This window comes from Lepidochelys kempii, chromosome 6 (assembly GCF_965140265.1).
Source record: "Lepidochelys kempii isolate rLepKem1 chromosome 6, rLepKem1.hap2, whole genome shotgun sequence".
Lineage (NCBI taxonomy): Eukaryota > Metazoa > Chordata > Testudines > Cheloniidae > Lepidochelys > Lepidochelys kempii.
Genome location: NC_133261.1, coordinates 42,703,826 through 42,724,797, shown reverse-complemented (window position 1 = coordinate 42,724,797; position 20,972 = coordinate 42,703,826). Strand labels below are relative to the sequence as shown.

At 35.2% G+C, this 20,972-nt stretch overlaps 1 protein-coding gene across 5 annotated transcripts in view; it reads left to right on the top strand.

Annotated features, from left to right (window-relative positions):
* Positions 1–20,972, top strand: part of ELP4 (elongator acetyltransferase complex subunit 4) — a 268,802-nt gene that overhangs the window by 117,772 nt on the left and 130,058 nt on the right. For 4 of the 5 annotated variants that reach the window (XM_073347771.1, XM_073347772.1, XM_073347769.1 and 1 more), the window contains one exon: positions 1,010–1,116. In XM_073347771.1, the coding sequence (XP_073203872.1) occupies positions 1,010–1,116 (107 nt within the window). Of the gene's footprint in view, positions 1–1,009; positions 1,117–6,322; positions 14,974–20,972 lie in introns of those variants that run through there. The other variant, XM_073347773.1, reaches the window with a different exon arrangement.

Sequence of the window (20,972 nt, the reverse complement as noted above, 5' to 3'; positions counted from 1 at the left end):
TAGGATAGTATTTGTAAAACTCTATTTAAAAGTGTATTAAACTTTTCCTCTTTATCTTCTGTAATTCCACTTAACAAAAAGTAAAAATTTGAAAAATACCCCACACTGGTCTTAATTTATTTTTCTCGCAGTAGCCATTTTCAAGCGATAGAGCTCTTCTAAATTAATGTAATATTGAATTTGCCTCTGCAATGTTTTCATGTAGACACCTTGAATTTGTGAATATCAAATGTAGGCCAGTAATTGAGAGCATTGTAGAATATTCTTAGTTTTCAACTGTGGAAAATGACCCCTAGGTTGTTCAGACACTGTATTAGGCTGAACAAAAACCATCCAGCGTCCTTGTCAGAAAAAATCAGTTTGAGTTTCAACTGACGGAATGCAGAGCTAGCAGTGTACCTAGTGTTGTTATAAAAAATCAGAACAGCTATGTAAAGGTCTTACATGTAGAAAATTCATTTTTGTAGGGATGATGTAGGGGTTAAAATTTATCAAAGAGTGTGCTCTAAAATGCCGTGTACCACAACACTTTTAGAAGGTGCAAAATTAAATACTTTTCATTACAGCTTCACTGGTTATCAGTAACCCATAAGCCTTGTTTTGCTGGCTGCTTACTGGTGCATTTAATAAAATAAAGATCACTCAGTGGTGCCGTGGGCAGCATGCAAGGTGATAGCCATATTTGCTTACTGTAAATACAAGAGAAAATCACACACAAACCGGCTGTAGTTTTGACAAGTATTAAGATCCCTCTTTACATCTGTACTTCTGTACCAAAGTGCAATTAGTTTTCCTCGCACAAGGATTTCTGTTTATCTTATTCTGCTTGATTACATGAGTATAATCGCACCGTTTGCTTCATTGCTCCTGGTAGTAAGCTGCAGTTTAAAAAGGGGAGGATGAGTGTGTGTAAATATACAGAATTCTGCTGTAAGACTCTTTAATTTATGCATCTGGATGACAGCATTTTCTTACATTTTTTCCTCCTTTTACTTTTCCTTTCCACAAGGTTTGATTCATGTGCACCAGATTCCTCGGCTTAATAGCTTGATCTGTGATGTGTCAGGCACGAAGGACCTTGCTTTTAGATTAAAAAGGAAGCTGTTCACCATTGAGGTAAGAGAAACAGTTTTGTTTCACTATTTAGAACCCAAAAGGTGGAGCTAATTCCTATCTTTTAGTTTTGTGAAATACTTTAACTTTTGTTAATGTTCATTTAATTGTGGTTCACCTATTTAGAACAATTTTATAAAATATTACTTTTAATGTGTAGTCAAATTAAGAATGTCTCTCTAGTTGTACCAAATCAGATTATGCATAAACAGTTTATTTTGTTTTAAAATGTACATAGGAAGTAGGCCACAACCTTCAGTAACAAAGCATAACATGCGTATTTCTGAGGATGTCAGGAGCATGTTTAATTAAATGTTAATGACTTACTCTTACTTGTGTTAGTGTGTGGGAAAATAGCTACATGTTGTTACTCCAGTTGAGGGACTTTAATGTATAATGCTGCCTAAAATTGTGTGTAGCATGAGGGATAAGTGTCCTTATCAGTATTCAGAAACCATTTTCTTTGCATTACTGAAATCACCTTTAGCTCTTTTATGTCATTTTAAACACAGTATCACTTACACTAATGTCCTTTAATAAATTTTCTACTAAATTTAAACTTTTTTCCTCTGACCTTTATACAGACGGTCCTGATGGAAGGGAGTAATACAAAAGATGTATTTCATTTTAATCTTGCTAAAGAGCAAATGAACGTAGAACTATTAAGCAATTAGAGTTGATGTATTTATTAATTAACTAAATGTTCAGAGAAGGGAGATGGCTTTTTGGATAATATGATAGTCATTGGTACAGTCTGAGCATTTTTTTTTAACAAAGACATAAAACAGCCAAGCAGTCCTGACAAACCATTTTGTTTAATCTCTTTTCAAATGAAAAGCTCTTAAGCAAGCCACTTGTCTTAACTGCTTGAAACCATAAAAGAGAGAATTGCCACCAATAAATTAGCATATTTTTAACTTCATCTCCAAATGACGGTCAATGTGGCTTGGCACTGCTTTGGTGTTTGGGACTTCACCCTTAAGTGACCACTTTGGCCCTTATTTGACCCTCTGCCCTCTTTAGCTGGCCACTTGATAAGGTAACTTAAGGGTTCTCTCCCTTTTTTTTTTTTTTTTTTTTTTTTTGCTTTCTCTTCACAATTGTAAGTAGCCCTAACCTATAAATCATTGAAAGGGCCCTATCAAGAGACAAATTAAGGAGCCCTCCTCCTAATTAATGGTCATCAATGTCCTTAATTATCTAATCCTATTGAGAGTAGTTAATAGTTAATCGGTCAGCCAGTTCTTCATTCTGGTCATCTCTGCATGATAGCTAGAAGTTTCTTGACTGGAGATACTCCCTTCAAAAGCCACTTAAAGCCAAATGCACGAGGGGGGAGGGGAGGTGTTTAAAGGTGATTCCTTTTCAATTTTTTTCCCCCACTTCTTAGAGAATACAGTTAAAGGAATAAAGCACCGTAGTGGTTTAGACCATTTTAACATAATTTCACTTTATCAAAAGACTATTACATTTTTTGAATCAGTACTAGATTCATGCCAGGTTTTAGACAGAAGTTGTAATTCTTTTCAGTAACACAAGCAAATATGCACCATTATTTTCTACTATATTAAATTCACATTTACTTTATCTGTGAATTGAAATATTTTGAATTTTTCTCGCCTGGATCAGAAGATGATTCTTCTGTCCACAAGATCTAAGGTTACCACTTTCTATTGCTGTAAAAACTAAATCAGGAGGCTCTGTATAAAGAATTTCATTAGCCAAGGGACAAAAGAGTTTGAATCAGGGGTGTTATGGAACCCTTGGAAAAAAAAAACTGTTGCTGTAGAGATGGGTAGATGACTCACTTGAATAATTTCAACCCTCATTGTTAAGATAGGGGCCCCTTTTGAATAATTTCAGTTCTTGATGGGGATAAACTTTTTGCAAACCAAGTTGAGGCAAGTCAGTCCTCTTTGAACAACTTTGATCATTATTCTACTGTGATATGCCTCTACCCATTTCACCAAACTACAATCCATATAAGCTTCTCTTCTTCCCTATATTAGAAGGAGCTGGCCAAGCACAGCTTGACTGACCAGGGTAGCTTTGGAAGGCAAGGCACTTTTGAAAAAGAAAAAAATAAATTGATGAAAAAAGTAGGATCTGGATAGAATCACTCAAAACTGGATACTACAGTTAAAATGTAATGTGTCAGCAGTCAATTCCAAATCCTTTGGCAAAAACAAAAGGTAGCAAACAATGTGCTTTACAATCAATATTGCAGTTTTTCCAAAACAAAATAAACTTTAAAGGGTTAAGGACATTTGTAGAGTCTAGTTTGGGAGAATTAGAAATGAGGATATATATTTAAATACATTACAGTTTTAGACAATATGAAAGTAGCTGTGTAAAGTATGTTAAACATATCTGGGAAGGTGGTGTTGAACTCTACCTGAGCATATCTTTTTAAAACCAGATTATAAATGCTGAGGTAGGGAAGTACAGCATGTGACTTGTGACAAAATTGCTTCAAGGAAGTTTTCATCACTAGACTACTGCTTCTCAAGTGGCAACATTTGTAATGTGTGCAGTGAAGGAGGCCCCTTTATCTTCTCAAAAAAGCTGTCCAACTTCCTATTTCATCACAGTGTCAACTTTTAAAGTCACTAATGCTTTTCACATCAATAAATTTAACTACCTATAGTTTGGCCCTCAATAAAAAGGCTTAGATGTTACAAATTTTTAATAGAATTAATTCTTTCTAAGAGGATAGTAACACTTTGTACAGCTTACTACAGTTAGCATTGTTAAAGTTTTTGTATATGAAAATTTACCTAAGATAACGAATAGTCTTTTATGAGTTTCTGGTTTTTGTAAAAAATACATGGATTAAAAAGTATTCCATGGGGGGAGTACTTTTTTGTGTTGAAGACTGATACATTTGTTCACCTTTTAAAATACATACTCTGAGTGTTCTTATGGATTTACATGTTTCATTTTAAAAATATTTAGCTTAATTATTTGCAGGAAAACTTAGCTATATTTGATAAGAGTTAGAACAGTTGTACTTATCTTTCCCAAAAACCTTTACTTGTTGTCATATTTAAACATGGCAAAGTAGACATATCTAATGTGCATACCACTTTAAAGGACAAAATTTTGAAGTTAGCCTGTCTAATCCTATTTCTTCTCACTTTGGAATCTTAATTAGAAGGAGATAAAAACCATCATTTGACTAAATTATTGTCTTGAATCTGTAGCAAAAGGTATAATCCGCAATTGGGCCAATTAGTGTACCCCATAGTTAGCTATGCTGAGGCAGGCAACTTGATTAGATCTGACACCAGCCTAGTTCCCACTGTTGTTTTGCCAGGTATGATGGTCAGACTTCAAAGGGCTTGAGGCATCAGCAGGGCAAGGTTTGGAGGCCAGCTTAGGTCCGGTCGTTAATCTCTCTGCTAAAACCACAGCAGCCCTCGCACAAAACAAGCTTACACGACACAATCATGCGGTATTAAAGTTTAGGTTGAGTCATGCCAATTTGCCTTTGATTTTCTGATGATTGACTAAAAGATGGCTACATGACTAGACACACACTAAAAGTTTACTCATTAGGTAAGTTCCCCAAATATTTGAAATATTTTTTGATTTCTCAGTTAAATGATATGACAGCCTTATTCATCTTAATTAAACTTTCCAGGATAGTGTTTGAAATACCATTTTTTTTGTGTATAACTGAGTGTAACTTGTATCAGCATTTGTTAGATTTTCACATATAACATGCCTCTCACCTTCATCATAGTTTTTCTTGGTGTAACCACTTCCTTGTCATTCTAAAAGCCCGTCATACCAAAAATATTAAAGAAAACTGTTTCTAAATGATAAGCTTTTGAAATCCTACAGACCTTTAAGGAAACTTTTTTTCTTACAGTCATTTATGTTCACTTACACTTATTCACATAAAGGGAATTTCTTCATAATTTTTTTCCACTTAAATGTTGAGTAAAGTGCTCTTCTACCAATGTGATTACATAAGTGTTCCTTTCTTTTGCATTCTGATTTGTTGAAATATTGTGGTAATAGTGACATGTTTCCATTCTGAGAAAAGCCTAGGGCTGCTTTAGTATTATTCCAAATGATTGAAATTGCCATCTTGCTGACTTTCCCTTAGGCGGCTTAAGGCCTGTTTACTTTAGTATTTATTTTGCATGTTCCCTCTGTGTTTGGCTGGCAGGACATCATTACCTGGTTTAATAAGACAGTTGGAATAAGATTCTTATTCTTTTGTTATTGTGTGGTCGTCATAAACTCCTACTATTATATGGTTACAGTTAATCATTTAAGAAATTCAGAGAAATGTTTAGAGTTGAGAAACTTCATGAAAATAATCTTTTAAATTACTACTGTTTTGTTATACACCTGATATATTTTTAAAGTCTTCAGATAATGGCCATTTATTAGATTTACAAGATAATTTTTGTTCCTTTCTTGTGCAAATTTTGTCTAAGAATATCTACAATTGTTGTGGAAAAAATAGACTTTTATTAGTTGCAAACACTCTGTATTCAGACCTGTACAAATAGGAAAAAAAATTAATAGCTTTAAAGGATGTATAGTGCCTGCACAAGCTAGAGGATAAACTTTAGATCCTGTGTGCAAAAGACAATTCTGTTTGAAGCTCAGTATCATAGCTGTGCTGCAGTTCCACATATAGCCTAATAGTAGTGAGTTTCCTGAACTCAAGGGTCACATCGCTCAAAGGTGTTCCGTGAGGGAAAGAGAGGAAAATATAGAAAAGAATTAGAGTACTCTTGTGGCAGTAAAGTAGCTACTATCTCAATGGCAGGCATTTACAGACTGTTCTCTGAAGCACTCGGCATCAGTTGTGCATTCTTTTAATGTCATATCCATTGCTGCTAAAGGAAAAAGTTATGAATTTAGGAGAGAGTCTAGAAAAGTGTGTGTGTGTAAGAAATATGTGAGTTCCCTACAGCAATCAAAATAATGGACTTTCTTTTTTCACCACCTAAGGAAGTTTTATATTACTAGAGGGGAGATGGTTTCCAAAACTGGCTAGCTCTTCCAGGTGTCAGTTGTAACTACATAGTCACTTCAGTGTATGTTACATATCCGTTAATTATGTTAGGAAAGTTGTAACGTGGTGGAGTTTTCAAGTTATCATGAAACACTGCTTTTGAGGGTCTCTTCTTGAATCCCCATACTTTAACCTTTTTGCTGTGTTCTCCTCTCCCCCTTTTTTTCCTAGACATGTGCTGGGTTGTCCCAGAGTGACATCTTCATTTAACCAGAAGGGATTGCTGAAAGCCAAACCAAAGCCATTCCCCTTCCTCAGGAGCTGTGTCCTGTAGCACTCCCAATTTCTGCTAGCCCAGGAATGAAGGGATGAGCTCAAGACCTGAACTCTGAGCCTCAGCATGCCTGCACTCTGACAGACCACTATATTGCTGAACCAGGCACCCTAAAATATTTTGCAGTTATTATCATAAATGCATTGAGAACAGTGATGACTGCATATTGACTCAGGAGGATCATATTGCCAAGCTCTTTTTGCTGATGTGAAAAATTAATCCTGTCATCAGTATATATGGCGAATATCTATGTAGGTACAGAGAGATGTACATCTTTGAATAATAGTTATCTGAAAGTAAAATTATGTATATATTATATACATAAATCTACATCTGTTTGAATAGTTATATCATCTATTCCTAAGCTGCTTTCTCCAAGAAATTCTCCACTCAGAGCAGCCTTCACTGATGATCATCTCAATTCTGATTGTATTTCACTTTTTTTATAAAGGTGCATTATTTTCTATTTTATCAATGCAAATGAAATTAATGAAAATGATTTCAGGCAACATTTTTAAAGAAAACAGACCATAAACTGTGTAAGTATAAGAACGGTTAGAAGCCAGAACATAATCACTTATTGGAATCTTAGTCAAGTTATAATTTCCTCAGTATTGATCAAAAAGACTCAACTAAATTCCTGTTTATTGGGATGAACTTCTGGCAGGTATAAGTCCTATATACAGTACACTGCATATACAATCATGTTGCGGGATCCAGTTTCCATATAAACAAGACATTCCTCCCTGTGTTTTAAAGATTGCGCTAAAGTATTAGTATGATTCTTAAAACATATTGAGGTCTCATTACACCTCAAAATGGAAGCTGACATTTCTTTGGCTGGAGGACAACCATGTTGTAACTTGATCCTTTTACATGGATGTACTTTTAGTGTAGACAGCACTTCACTTAAATTTTTGGTCAAAACAATGAGGCTATGAGGTTTTCTTGAGTGTTTCAGAAAACATTGCTCTTTGATTTACTAGTGATATAAAGCTTGGGTAGTGGCTACAATCTAGGGGCTTGATTCCCCTTTGGAAGCATGTAGGCTTGGGGGAATCAGTTGAAACATAGTGGCTGTTCTGCATGCTTCCTCCCTGTTCTTGAACTGCTCCCTGCCTTCTCCTGAACATCACACAGTTGAGATTCCACTTCAGCTCAGAGGCTGGAAGGTGGCAGAAACAAGGAACTCTGGCTATACACCATGTGAAGAAAATACTATAGTAAATTGTAATGGAGATTAATGGTAGTCCAACCAGAATTGCTCCAAATTGCTACATTCATGTACCTGCCCATTTTCTCCCACTGCAATAATTAAGATAGATATTCATTTTGTTTTTTAGAAATGTAGATGGAAAGAGGGTAAGCATAATAGCATTGAAATTTTCTTCACATAAAATTAAATGTTACCTTTCTTAAACAAGAGATCCTAATCAAAATGTATACCCTCATAACTCCATGTTCCATTCTACGTTATTTCATCTAGTAGCCAGTTCAGGTTCTTTTTACCTGATATAGTGTACTTCACTGAATTGTTTTGTCAGATGCTGTCAAGCCAACCTACCATTGTTAAAGAAAATCAAACTAAATCATTTTGGCATGAGCCTTCCAGGAATAAGGCACAGAATATGAAGAGTTTGATGACATCAAGGATTTGATTTCAATATTGTAAAAGACTGCCTGTCAAAAATGTATTACATTCTTTCAGATAATTTCAAGAAATAAATGGGTTTAAAATTCTGACAGTACACTTTAGGTAAGGTTTTGGGTTATTATTTTAAAATTATCATTACTTTGGCTAAAATAATACTTGAAATGAAGTTCCTTTTAAAAAAAAATCTGAATATTGATAATGTGTAGAAACATGAGAAATCAAGTAATAAGATCTTCATACTGCACTGAATTTAAAACTGAACAATATTATTGCAAAATGAAGTAGAAGATGAAATTCCTGAATCTGAATATACTACTAGACATTTTAGTTTACAAAATTCTGCCAATATTTGTCACCAGTTAATATTAAGTAGTCCTGGTTGATATTGACTGGTCAGTTTGGAGATTGGTGCATGAAGATAATGTAGCAAACATCACCAGAAAACTGAAAAATACTAACTTCTAGATAATGTGGTTAGCTCTGCAGTATACTGTATCTTTCATATTTTAACAGAATTAACTTTCTGTTTATTGACAGGGAGAGAGAATTTCCATTAACTTCCTCAATACTTTGACACTTGAAATGTTGTAATGCAATGTTTTTGCAGTTCCTTTTTAATAAGCTGAAGTCTCATTCATTTTTATTTAAATAAGTTATTCTTTTGTTTAGAAATATTGATACCAATTTGTAATGTAGTTGTGTTGCACCACTGGAAGAGCATGAAACAAAGCCATGTGTGTAATTAAAGGTCACTTGGACATATTGTAATGGACTACGGGTCAGTGCTACAGCATGAAATGCCCTTGTTCAGTCTGTAAATAGATGGGTCCGTTTATCTTGTGTTTCCCATACCAAAAAAGGACATTGACACATTCCCAGTTTATTAATATAAAAAAATACAAATTATGAACAAGTTGAGTAAACTAAAAGGTATCTCTTTGATACACATATTGTTAGTAAGAATAGAAAATACCTTATGTATCTAAGAGCATGTCTATCTACACTGGGAGTTATTTTTGAATAGCTATTCCTAATTAAATATGTCTGATTAACACGGTGTGTAGATGCTCTTATTCTGGAAGAAGAGTTCCTTATTCTGAATTAGTGTAATCAAGTGGATTAAGTTTAAGAGTAATAAGGCACTTGCATTATGGAATAAGAGTATCTATACATGGAGTTAGTCAGGAATAATTAATCTTCTTTAAATTCACACCGTGTCTTATTCCAGACTAACTTTCTTTTGTAGGCAAACTCTTAGTATAACATATATTCCATACAAATGTTTACATATGCTTAATAATTTGGGAAATAGTGGAAGACTTCCCTTTCCCTGTTAGTTTAATATTCATTAATATCAGGACCTGACAACCGGCAACAGGCAACCCTATTACTTTTGGAGTGATACCGTCAACAAAGATAGAACTTCAGTAAAATTCTAAAATTTGATTTTAAGCCACACAAAATCACTGATGAGAAAATATCCTTTTGTGGAAAAACTCAATGCATTTATTGTAATTCGGGTTCTTTGGAGCTGGCTCATTTGATCCAAGCTACCTTCATAACGGGGATGAGGCCAGTGGCTAACCACAGTTTTCTTATAAAGCTTTTCTTCTTGCTTTTTTGTATCTTTGAGCCCAAGTCCTGGTGTGGGAGGATAGGTGACTCATCAGGAAGCAATTGACGGTGGTATTTTCAAAAGCAGCTAAGGGAGTTAGGCACCCAGTTCTTATTCTCAATGGGAATTGAGTGCGAGCTCCCTTAGCTACTTATGAAAATCCTATCTCAAAAGTTTAAATGCCTAAATAATATCAATATAGAAGTATAAACTATACAAGCAACTCTCTTTACAAACAATAATTATGTCTCACCACAGCCCCGTGAGGTAAGGAAGTAGCATTATATCTACATTTTATATATGGGTAAACTTAGGTAAAGGAAGGCTAATGAATTGTCAGAAGCCTAACAATTGAAAATCAGTGGAAGTTGGGTGCTAAACTCCATTAGTCTCTCTTGAAAATCTTGGCCAAAGTTGCCATCAATATCTACAATGATATTGCTTTGAGCTGTACAGGAATTCTTTCAGAGAAATGGGTCATAAAAAGATAGTATGGAACTAAATATTTGAGAAGTAAATTCAACAACCTGCAAAGGTACACATTCCCAAACTGAGGACTGACTATGGGAAAGTACTATTAAAGGATTTGTCAGTTATACAGAATATTGAAGAATTGTTGTAGTTGAAAACCCAGTCACCTGTCAAGGGAAAGAAAAAATAATACTGAGATTTGGTCTAGAAAGGCTTAAAATCAAATGTCCCTAGCACCTGAGTTGGCTATTGTTACACTGTTGACTTAAAATGAATAGTTCCACCTACTTCTTCTTAGTGTATGTGCAACATGCCTCAGGGACACGTGACCAGGATTCGTCACCAAATTTGGTCTGCTGGTTGGATCATTAGCTTCCCCGGTTGGGCTGGGTACTGACAAGGAGTGCAGTGTGAACGCTGATCCATGCCCCCCATTCCTCCTACTAAATAAGCAACACCACTTTATTCAGGAAGTCTACTGGAATGGATGGAAGAACACAATTCAAAAACTAATATTGCAAAAGAATTTCCCATACCACTTGCCTTAAATGTTGATAACAACCCATTCTGGGAACATAGCTTCAGAATTCCCAGCAGGAGGACTCAGGAAACCATCAGGGTAGAGTCTTGCTGTCTCAGAATACTAATTACAGCCCTTTTATATAACACTCTTTGGCTTGAAAGATTCCATCACAACAAAGTGGTAGGAAAACTATACAATGGAATCATTTCATCCATTACTGGAATACAACCGCCTCTTATGTGAACTGTGACAACTGCTTAAGAGAACACAACAACACTACATAATTGTTAAGGAGAGGTAGTGAATACTTTATCCAACTGAAACTTCAGCAACAATGTAGATATAAAAAAATTAAATTCCCATATTGTAATTTGGCCAATATAGAATTTTTTTCATACTGAGTGACTGTAAGTGGTCAGAGACCTCAATTTTTCATCTCGTTAAAATGTGTCATCTCCCTTAGAACAGTGCTCCTTAATCCTATGCTAATGTGTTGTTTTGCTGACTTAGAAGAAAGAGTGCCCCCTATTGAATATCAACATCTCTTCATTCAAAAATACAATAGTATTCTTTGGAGCTTTTTGTGTTAAGGATAGCCTTGACCTTTCTTACCTTGTGAGATTTGACAGAATCACAGCAAAAACTGGTATGACTTCAGGACAAAAAAAAAAGATAGGGTACTCCATGCTATTTTTTTTTTTAAAAACTGCTTTACAGCCACCATTCAAAAACATTGCTTCTTTATCTAGCATAAATTGTGCAGGGAGAGGCAATATGGAGACAAACTCTATATTCTGGGATTCAACAACTTCAACCAAAAAGTTGTTGGCTACCATCAGTAGATCCTCCCATCAATGCAACGGTAAAAGAGACAATAATTAAGGCATGAATAAACATATAACTTATACATTTAGATTTTGGCTACTTCAAGTTTACTGCTATTATTCTCACCTCTATTTTCTGTCTCCCAGTTTGACTTTAAAAAAACAAAAAAAATTGGTTCGTTTCCTGTATTTTTTAGTGGCAATTTTATAAAGGTTGCTTGTTAAGCAATTTAAAGTTAACATTAATCACTTAAGATCAGTTCGTTTGTAATACCTGGCTGTGGGCACACCAGGCCCTTTAAGATGAGACAAAGATTACTTGTTGCATTAAACAGAGGCTGCCTGGCCTGCTTGTCCAGTATAACTCTGGGATGTCATCTCTTAACAATGTTAGCTTGAATTTGAATGCTGTCAGCATGTAAAGGTTCAGATCTTCTGTTGGCCACAAACCCCTTCACTTCAGACACTTTGAAGCAGGAACAGTATGACATGTAACTATCACTTCTAAAAAAATGACTAGGGATTTTGGATGCCCAACTTCTGAGACAGCTTTGAATAGTCTGATTTTCAGAAGGTGAGTGCTCAACACTTAATGAAAATCATTCTCTTTAAGGTTCTCTTAACCTTATTATCAGGTTCAGCACCTAAAAATTAAGGCACACAAAATCAAGTTACTTTTTTTTTAATTTTGGCTGTTGTCTGTTTAACCTTCCTTCCTAGACCTCTAGGCTCTCCTCCCCCCACGCACTGGGAGCAGTAGCAGCGCTATCATTAAAGTTGCAAATTAGTTTCCATTAAAAGTGCTATTTTAATACAGTTAATAACTGCATGAAACATTCACCTTTGGGACTGACTTTTCTGAATGGCAGAGCTCTGTCCAAATAAGATTTATTTATTTTAAGTTTGAGCAAAAACCATTCAATCATATACGTGAGATGAGTGTATGTGTTGGCTGGGTGGGGAGAAATAAATTTCACCTTACATTGAAAAAATAAATCTTATCTCCTTCTCACTTTTTGTTTAAAGAAAAAAACAGCTGAAGTGGCTAAAGTTTGAAAGTTGCAAGTTGGCTTAGAAATACTCTTCTGCGTCCTTATTCTGGAGGAAATTGGCTTTGATATGACCAAGTTGTGAATGAGAGAATCAAATACTGAGTATATCTACTGGAGTATTTTTCTGTGCTAGTTTAGGGGGCCTCTCCCAGCATCTGCAGAAGCTTCATTAAGTGTTGGAACTGTGTGTGTGTGTCTGTCTGTCTGTCTGTCTGTCTGTCCAATGGACTAAGGTAGCAGCAGAGTTCTGCTGGCCTTGGTCAAGAATAACAGTGTCCCAGTGGCATCTAGCCAAATAGTTCCAGCTTTTGGAAATTGCACACTTTATTTGCAATTTTTTGCAAGACCGCATATAACTACACACATAAGAGGACTAGCTCAGACCTGTAACATGGGTGTCCTCTGCATCTTGGACCTCTCGCTAGGTCCTCACATCCGAACTATATCTAAATCTTGCATAACGTCTGTAAGATGGCCTTTCCTAGCCATCCACACATCTAGAACTCTCATCCAAGCTCTCATCATTTTGCATTACAGCAACATCCTTTTTTCTGGCTTTGAAAAATACAATCTTCTTCTACTCATATCCATTCAGAATGCTGCTACAATGATCGTTCTCCTAGCCCATCATTTTGACCATGTCTCCCCTCTTTTGAATCTCTCCACTGGTTCTCTTCCACATCAAACGTAACCTGCTTGTATTCACTTTCAAGACCCTTCACAGTCAGTGCCCACCCTACCAATTATCTCTCATTTGCTATCGAGCTATCAATGCTCTCTTCCAATCAGCCCATGATGCCATGTCCACTGCCCATTTGTTAAATTTTCAAACAAACAATTTCATGCTTTCTGCCATGCTGCCCCTGACACTCGGGATGTGCTCACCATAAGTATCTGCAAAGCTACTTAATTATCCACCTACAAATTCCTCCTCAAAACTCTTCTAGATGCCCACAAAAAGCTTGATACCAGTTAAGCTGCTAATGTGCAGTGACCACTGCCTATCGTGCTGACCAGTATTGTCTCATTATTTATTTAGACTCCCCTGACTTTATCCATCTGTTGTCTCTTGTCTTATACTTAGATTTTAAGCCCCCTGGTGCGGGGGCCATCTTTTATTTCTCTATTTGTACAGCACCTAGCATAATGGAGTCCTGGTTCATGACTAGGGCTCCTGTGTTCTAGATAATACAAATAATTACTACTATTACTAATAAGGTTCTGTCGTTGAACCTTAACATTGCCATACCCTGCCTTTTGAGTGTTTAACTGAGCAACCTGAAAATTGCATGATCATTTGGGTGGGGAGGAGTGTACGGGCAGTATTAAAGCTCTTTTTTGGGGGGAGGGGGAACTCTGGCATTACAAATATTCTGGAAAATACTGCTGGCTCCATTTACCCTCGTTAGCTTAGGAAGCTACAGATTGTCTTTTCTGAATTTGCAGTGTCCACTGGGAAGGGGAGAGAATGGAAGTAATTTCTAGGGTTCAGCAGGGAGTATTTATACCTTTGACCTGCTTTGGCAGCTTAAAGTTGTCGTCATGGCTGCTATCTATATAGGTCCACCAATGAAGGCTGCCCTGGGGATGTACTGAATCAGCACATTCATCTGGTCAGTGCTTCTAATGCTTTTGAGGTGAGGTATGGTGGGGCTGGGCTGGGCAGTATGTAGGTTTGTTTTGCTATTGCAACACCCCTTCAGTAGGCTAGGCCTTCTGCCACCAGAAGCTTTATAATGTGAGTTATATGAGGTTCTGCTGCTGTAACCTGGGGGCAAATCTATCCTGCATCTATAAGTATTAAGACATATGTATGTTAAGAAAAATGCACCAGTGCTAAGTTTGTAATTTAAGTGCTTCCTAATACTGTTAAAATATAGTTTTGTTTACAGAGAGAGAAATTATGATAAGGAAATAAGAAAAAGAGAATGAAATGTTGGAATTTAGGTCTGCCCTTCAACAGTACCATAGCCATGGGCTGTTTCTGCTTTGTCTGCATCATTGTCTAAACTAAAAATAACATTCCCATAGCCTTATTGTCAAAGTTGTTATAGCTACTCCTTTAATTCTGTTTAAAAATGGATAGAGGGAAAGGCAACATAAATATTAAATGTGTGCAGATATTTCAGTAAGTAACTAACAAGAGATTCCTGATGCTCTGAAGTGCTGCATAGTTAAAAGGAGTCTACATTTTACTTAAGTAAAGAGGTGTTTAGTAACTGCAGATTGTCTTAAATATATTTTTGTTTATTTTGATTTTTGTTTAATTATTTAACTACTACGCATCATTAAAGTATGTAACTATTTTTAAAATGTATATTTAGACTAACTCTGATGCCAATAAAATTGAAAATAATTCATCCATATAAAGCTATACTAAAAGTTGTTTGATTTATACTTCTGTCTTGTTTAAGATGTATACTTTATATGTGTATAGATTTATATTTCGGTACCATATTATAGATGAAGTAATCATCCCTTTTAATTCATAACTAATATATACTTCTCATATTACTCATTAGGTAAATGAAAATACATTTGATTTGTTGGTTTTCTTTTAATAAGGTCCTTTTTCTTTCCAGAATAAGGAGATAATAAATATTGCCACATTAATAAACAATTGAAATCCTATTGAACAATGAAAGATTGTGCTATGTGAATATTCTGTGGGATGTGCAGAAGCAGAATGGGCTCTTGCATTCTGTGTGGCCCTCGACAATAGGAGATATCTTTTTAAGGCTATGTGGGGGAACCAGCTATGCATCCTGCATAAAGAACGCAGCTCTCAGTTGGCTAGCTATTGGGCCTATGTCTTCCCGTTGCTGGCCATAAAAAGAGCATTCTGATTGTGAAGGGGCCAACAAGAACAGGTCCAAACTACTAAAATGATCCAAAACTGCAAGATTGGGTTTAGCTGTATCTTTGTAGTAAGGTTCAAAGGCATTAAGGTCACACGTTCACTCTGTTTTTGAGAAGATTTTATTATTAATTGGTTATGCGAATGAATAGTTACAACAGGCACATTGGTGTTTTTCAGCTTACTGGTTTAACTGGTATTGTTGGTGTAATTATTGCAAGTACCTAATATGCTTAGGTTTGGACTTTCAAACTGTGCATACAGTTTGGCCTGTGTACCTTCGTGCATCTGCACTTGCACGCTCTCAACTGCCATCTTGATTTGCAGACATATGTTTATCTGCATACCCAAATCAAGAGTTGTGTGTGCAAGTCACGGGCATGCCGTATCTCAAAAACTGGCTCCTAAAACCTTTTGTCCAGTTGTGCTGTTTTAACTTGTGTGTTTTGAAATGATGTAACCTTTTACGTTGATCTAAAAGATTGGTATTAGTTGAAGATAGGATAATACAAGAGATAATTGAAACTGAAGTGCTTCAACTGTTGCTTTGGTAGACAGTTGATAGATTTGAGTTCATATAAATAAAGCTAAGAAAAGAAAGCTGGTGAATGCTTTAGTTTTCCTATTACAATATTCAAAGTAAGGTGATCAGTTTAATCTACTGCAAAGTGCATAGCATCTGTGCAAACGAGTATTGCTTTCCAAATTTTTGAATCAAAGGCAAACAGTATTTACTAGCCCAAAGGGAAAAACAGGTGTGAAACCAAGAATGTTATTGAAGTAAAAATGTAGAAATCTTAATAAAAATATGAATAGGTGTAGTGTCATTTGTATTGAGACAAAAGTGGTCTGTAATAAGGAATTGTTTTACACATATCTAGAATTATTTTGTTAGCAATCCCTTTAATTACACAAAACCCGCAAAAAAATGTATATTTCTGAAGTATCAAGAAAATGTTTTGCCCTTCATGTAGTTGATTATCATTTACAGGGAAAGTAAGGATCTACATAAGATTGCATTGATAAATGGTTTAAAATAATATTTTGAGCTGAATAAAAATGTTGCAAAAATACTTGCTGGCTTGAAAATTACACTAGCTATTCTTGTTTCAAATTTTGTTTGATATATTGTTCTGTATGATTTTATGGTAAACATATTATTCCTTGAACAGGAATAGAGTAAGCTGCCAGGAAGGGGTTTTGTTGTCAGAGTAGTTCCCGCCTCATGTTTTGTAAGAGATTTCATGGTCCCATTGTAAAGAGTGGATGATTTAAAACGTGTTCCCAAGATAAACTTTCCCATTGTCATTAATGAGGATGGATAATACTGAGTGACAACTGCATTAGGAATGACACAGAAAGAGCTGTTAGATTTGTCAGAGCATATCACTTCAGGCAATGAAACTTGAGGACATTCTTTTTTTGTAATTTTTTGCTACGTATTGTGAGGACCAGGGCTTGTGATTACTCACACAGGTGTATTTTACAGTTTTGTTGATGTAATAGTTAGATAGCTTTTGAAAAGTTATTGGTGGTAAATATGGTCTGTATACTGTCATATTTAACCCTAACCCACTTCTGATGATGCAGTGATTTCTTCTCTCAGAAGTTATTCAACAACAAATATTCTTTTAATTGATTTAAAAATATCAATTAAAAAAGATTTCTTGAGTGAAAACTGGCTTATTTTATGATATATTACTGAATGAGAAATATTTAAATTCTATATCTACAAAAATGATTTTTAAATATTCATGTAAAAAGATATACCCCGCATTGCCACAACAGAGCTTCTGGGATAAAGATTTAAAAATTGGGACACTAATGCATGTAATTTACATTAACTTTAAAAATAACATTTCCTCATACAGAAATATTTTTTTAAATATTTATCATTGAATAATAATGTATGACTTTTTCTGGTGTTTAAAATCTCTCCAAACTACAACATGCCTATCAATTTCCATTTTGAACATGCAATTGGTCACTTTTTCGCCTTGATTCATTTTGCCTGGCTGCCAACCAAATTTTGCCTCTGTATACATTCTTGACACTAATAATGACTGAGTTTCTGTTCGTTTGCGTGCAAGATTTCCCAAGCGGCAGTTTGGGGCTCGGATAAACTATCTATCATGATTGCATACAACTAATGTGCCTCAACCAAATCAGCCAATGATTGAAATTACATTTGACAATTCACCTCTCCTTGGTATGCCTGAGGTGAACATAGCTACAGACCATCCCCGGAAGGACATAGCAACTCCTCCATATGCTGGGGAGGATCCTTTTTATTTATGTCAAGAGACTTTTAGAAAAGCATGTACAGGCAAGGTAGATTTTTTTTTTTAACTTCCTTGTTTTCAGATATATTGCTGCTTCTTTTTCCTTAGCAGAGCATTTTATTTTTGCAAGATACTATTAATTCATTAAAACCTTTAAATGCTTGCTTGTCTTATTAGAAACTGGTGTAGGTTATCCAAGATAATATGTGTACATAGGTTTAAAAATGAAAAAATCATTTAAGACTTCATTTGTTGTCTGAGAATATTCTTTTATTAATAGAACAAATGATAGTCAAATATCAGACAAAATGCCTGTTGCTCTGTTGATCTTTATCAGAGTTTACACCTGCTTGAAGCATTTTGATAATACAGAAACTGAGAAAGAATGGCAAGAAAAAACCTGCCTCTGTCAAACACAAATTCTTTTAAAATTAGATTTCAGAGTGTATTTTTATTTAAATGGTTGCTAATTTTTTATTGATTCATTAAAATGTCTCCTGCAAATATGAAGAGAATAAACCTTTGATTTCATATTAGTATTACTGAAATATCTCTCCAAAATAAAAGCCTCTGTTGAAGGTGCTTTCTGCAGGTTTTCAACCTTTTTACATAGAATCTGTTTTGTAACAGTTACTTCAGTAATAAACTGAAGAAAATTTGAAATAGTCTCTTTCTTCACAAGTGCTGTATTTTGGCTGAAAATCATCCTTGATGATGAGAAAATAATAAACATTTTCAAAATGCAAAGTTTAAATGTAGTTCAGCTGACAAAATCATACTCCCAGAAAGATGGAGGGTAAGGGGGAAGAGGACACTACTCTTTGTTTCCTCTTATGGTTACAGTGTATTGAGTGAAAAGATACTTTCTGGTAAAAACAAAAACAAAAAAAACAGTCCTAATAAAATTGAGCATATTAAAGAATTAAACCCTAGAGTATCTTTTGCTACCTTTTATTATTTTTGTGTAACGACACATGTTGCACATTGTACATTTGCTGCAAAGACTAAAGATATAAAATCGAGATGTCCCCTTAAATAACTGTGCACTGCTTCTGGCGCTATGAAGGGAAGTTGCATGTGTGTATATGAGTGCAGAATGTAGTCGATGACTATTATTCTAGTTCTGTTACAAACTCATCAATTCACAAATCTCTCATTTTTCAGAAATCAGATACAATTTTTCTAGGGCTTTTTTTTTCTGTAGATTAATTTCAATTTAAGTTAATGATGTTCTTGATGTTCTTGACAGCTTCATATAATGTATATGCATTTGTCCTTAGATCTGGGGGCAAAGCTAGCTATATGGTATCATGCTTCTAGTAGCATTTACAGCTCACAAGTCCAGAAGACCAGGACCCTGTTACATATGTAAATCATTAAGCATAATCATCCGTGACTCTGAAAGCAGGGAGGAAATAAGTCTGCCACACAATCATGGATAGTTGACTTGTTCCAGTAACAGTGTAGTAAACCTACACCAAAACATATCTTATTTCCCATACTTATCTAGTTATTACCATTGACTTTCTTCACCTGTGCCTCCTCTCTTACTGTTTGAAAGTAAACATTCGTCCTGTACACAATCCTGGAATGATCATTCTTTTTCTGAATAACAACCCAGAACTTGGTGTCTTCTATTTCATAAACAGTATGATAGATTTCTTATCCTTCCACTGAGTGAGTGACTGGGGTAAGGTTAAGAAAAAACAGAATTTTCTTGTTTCTTTAAAGACTGTCTCCTTCTCTTGCCACCAAAACGTGATTTTGCTATTTGACTTAAAGTCTTATCAAGCATATATACTGTTCGTCCTCTGTGTTGGAAGTGCAGTTATGGTCAGAAAATAACTACCTAAAAATTACACCTTTTTCAACTGAACTACTCCCTGGTATGTATTAAGCAGTAATAATTCTAACTTTACTTGCTAAAATAAGTTTTTAATTCTTTCTCTCCTGTTATCATCATTGAGCCAATAGAATTATGGGAGAATGACTAGGATTATTTTTTAGCTTGCAGATCATCAACAGTGTGCAAGCCAGAAAGAACACATCTTGACTTTCAAGCACTGATTGAGTTTCAGGGCTAGCAGTTAGAGAACACTTTTTTACTTCTGAACTGAATGAATCTGATCCAAAGTCCTTGAGAGAAAATAAAAATGAAGTAATACAATGCCAATTTAAGAGACATTTATCAAAGTGTAATTGCATTATGTATCCAAGAGAATGGGAAGCTGAACTTCCATGAAGGCTGGAAGTTACATTCTTAACTTTTCAGCATCCCCAGTATGTTGGGTTTTTAGAGCAGGGTTAGTTTGCTAATTATTATAAACATCAGTCTGCTTTAATGCAGAATGCACTATAGTTGTAGCTGTGTCAGTTCCAGGATATTAGAGAGACAAGGTGGGTGAAGTGATATCTTTCATTGGACCAGCTTCTGTTGATGAGAGAGACAATCTTTGGAGAAGAAGTTGGTCCAATAAAAGATATTACCTCACCAACCTTGTTACTTTAATGCTGATTTTCACAAATGTTCGTATTAATTGGTCCGTGATATATAGTCAATAATGTGTACTCTTGACTTGATCACTTTCTCTACATTCTGGTCTGAGGTTTTCATTCAATTTTTGCCATCTATCAGCTTTCCTGTAGTGACTTCTATTTTAGCTTCTTAGACTTTTTTTCTGTTACCATTTCCAGTATATTTTCTACTGAACTGTTTCTAGGAAAGGATATAGGGTATGATAACACCATACCAAGAATACCAGATAGCACCATTTGAAAGGAATAGGCCCTCAGCTTAAAAATATCCAGTTTTTCTGTTTTATTTTGGATTTTGGCCTAATTGATCTTGTTACTTACCCATGAATGGGTCTGAAGTGGGTGTGTTTAAGTAAGAATAGGATGAATTTTGTATTAAATACTTGTAGATTTACCAATATGTTCTGCTGTGGTTTACTAAACTCCATGTACCCTGTACCCCATTTCTTAAGACATTCTAAAAATATAGGTGATTTTGGAAACAAAACATGAATAAAGTAAACATTTGGTAGCTATTACAAATATCACTTTTGTTAGCAAGTAAATCATGGTATCCTGATATGTATTTGAGTCATCTAGTTAGAATTGTTAATAGGCACCTGCTTTATTTATTGCAGAGCTCGGTTTGAGATTATTGAAGAAATAAGTTTGTTGGTGTTTTAGGGCCATATTCTGCTATCACTTGCATCCAATTTACCTTAGAATTTTGCATAATTATGTCCAGTGAACTATAT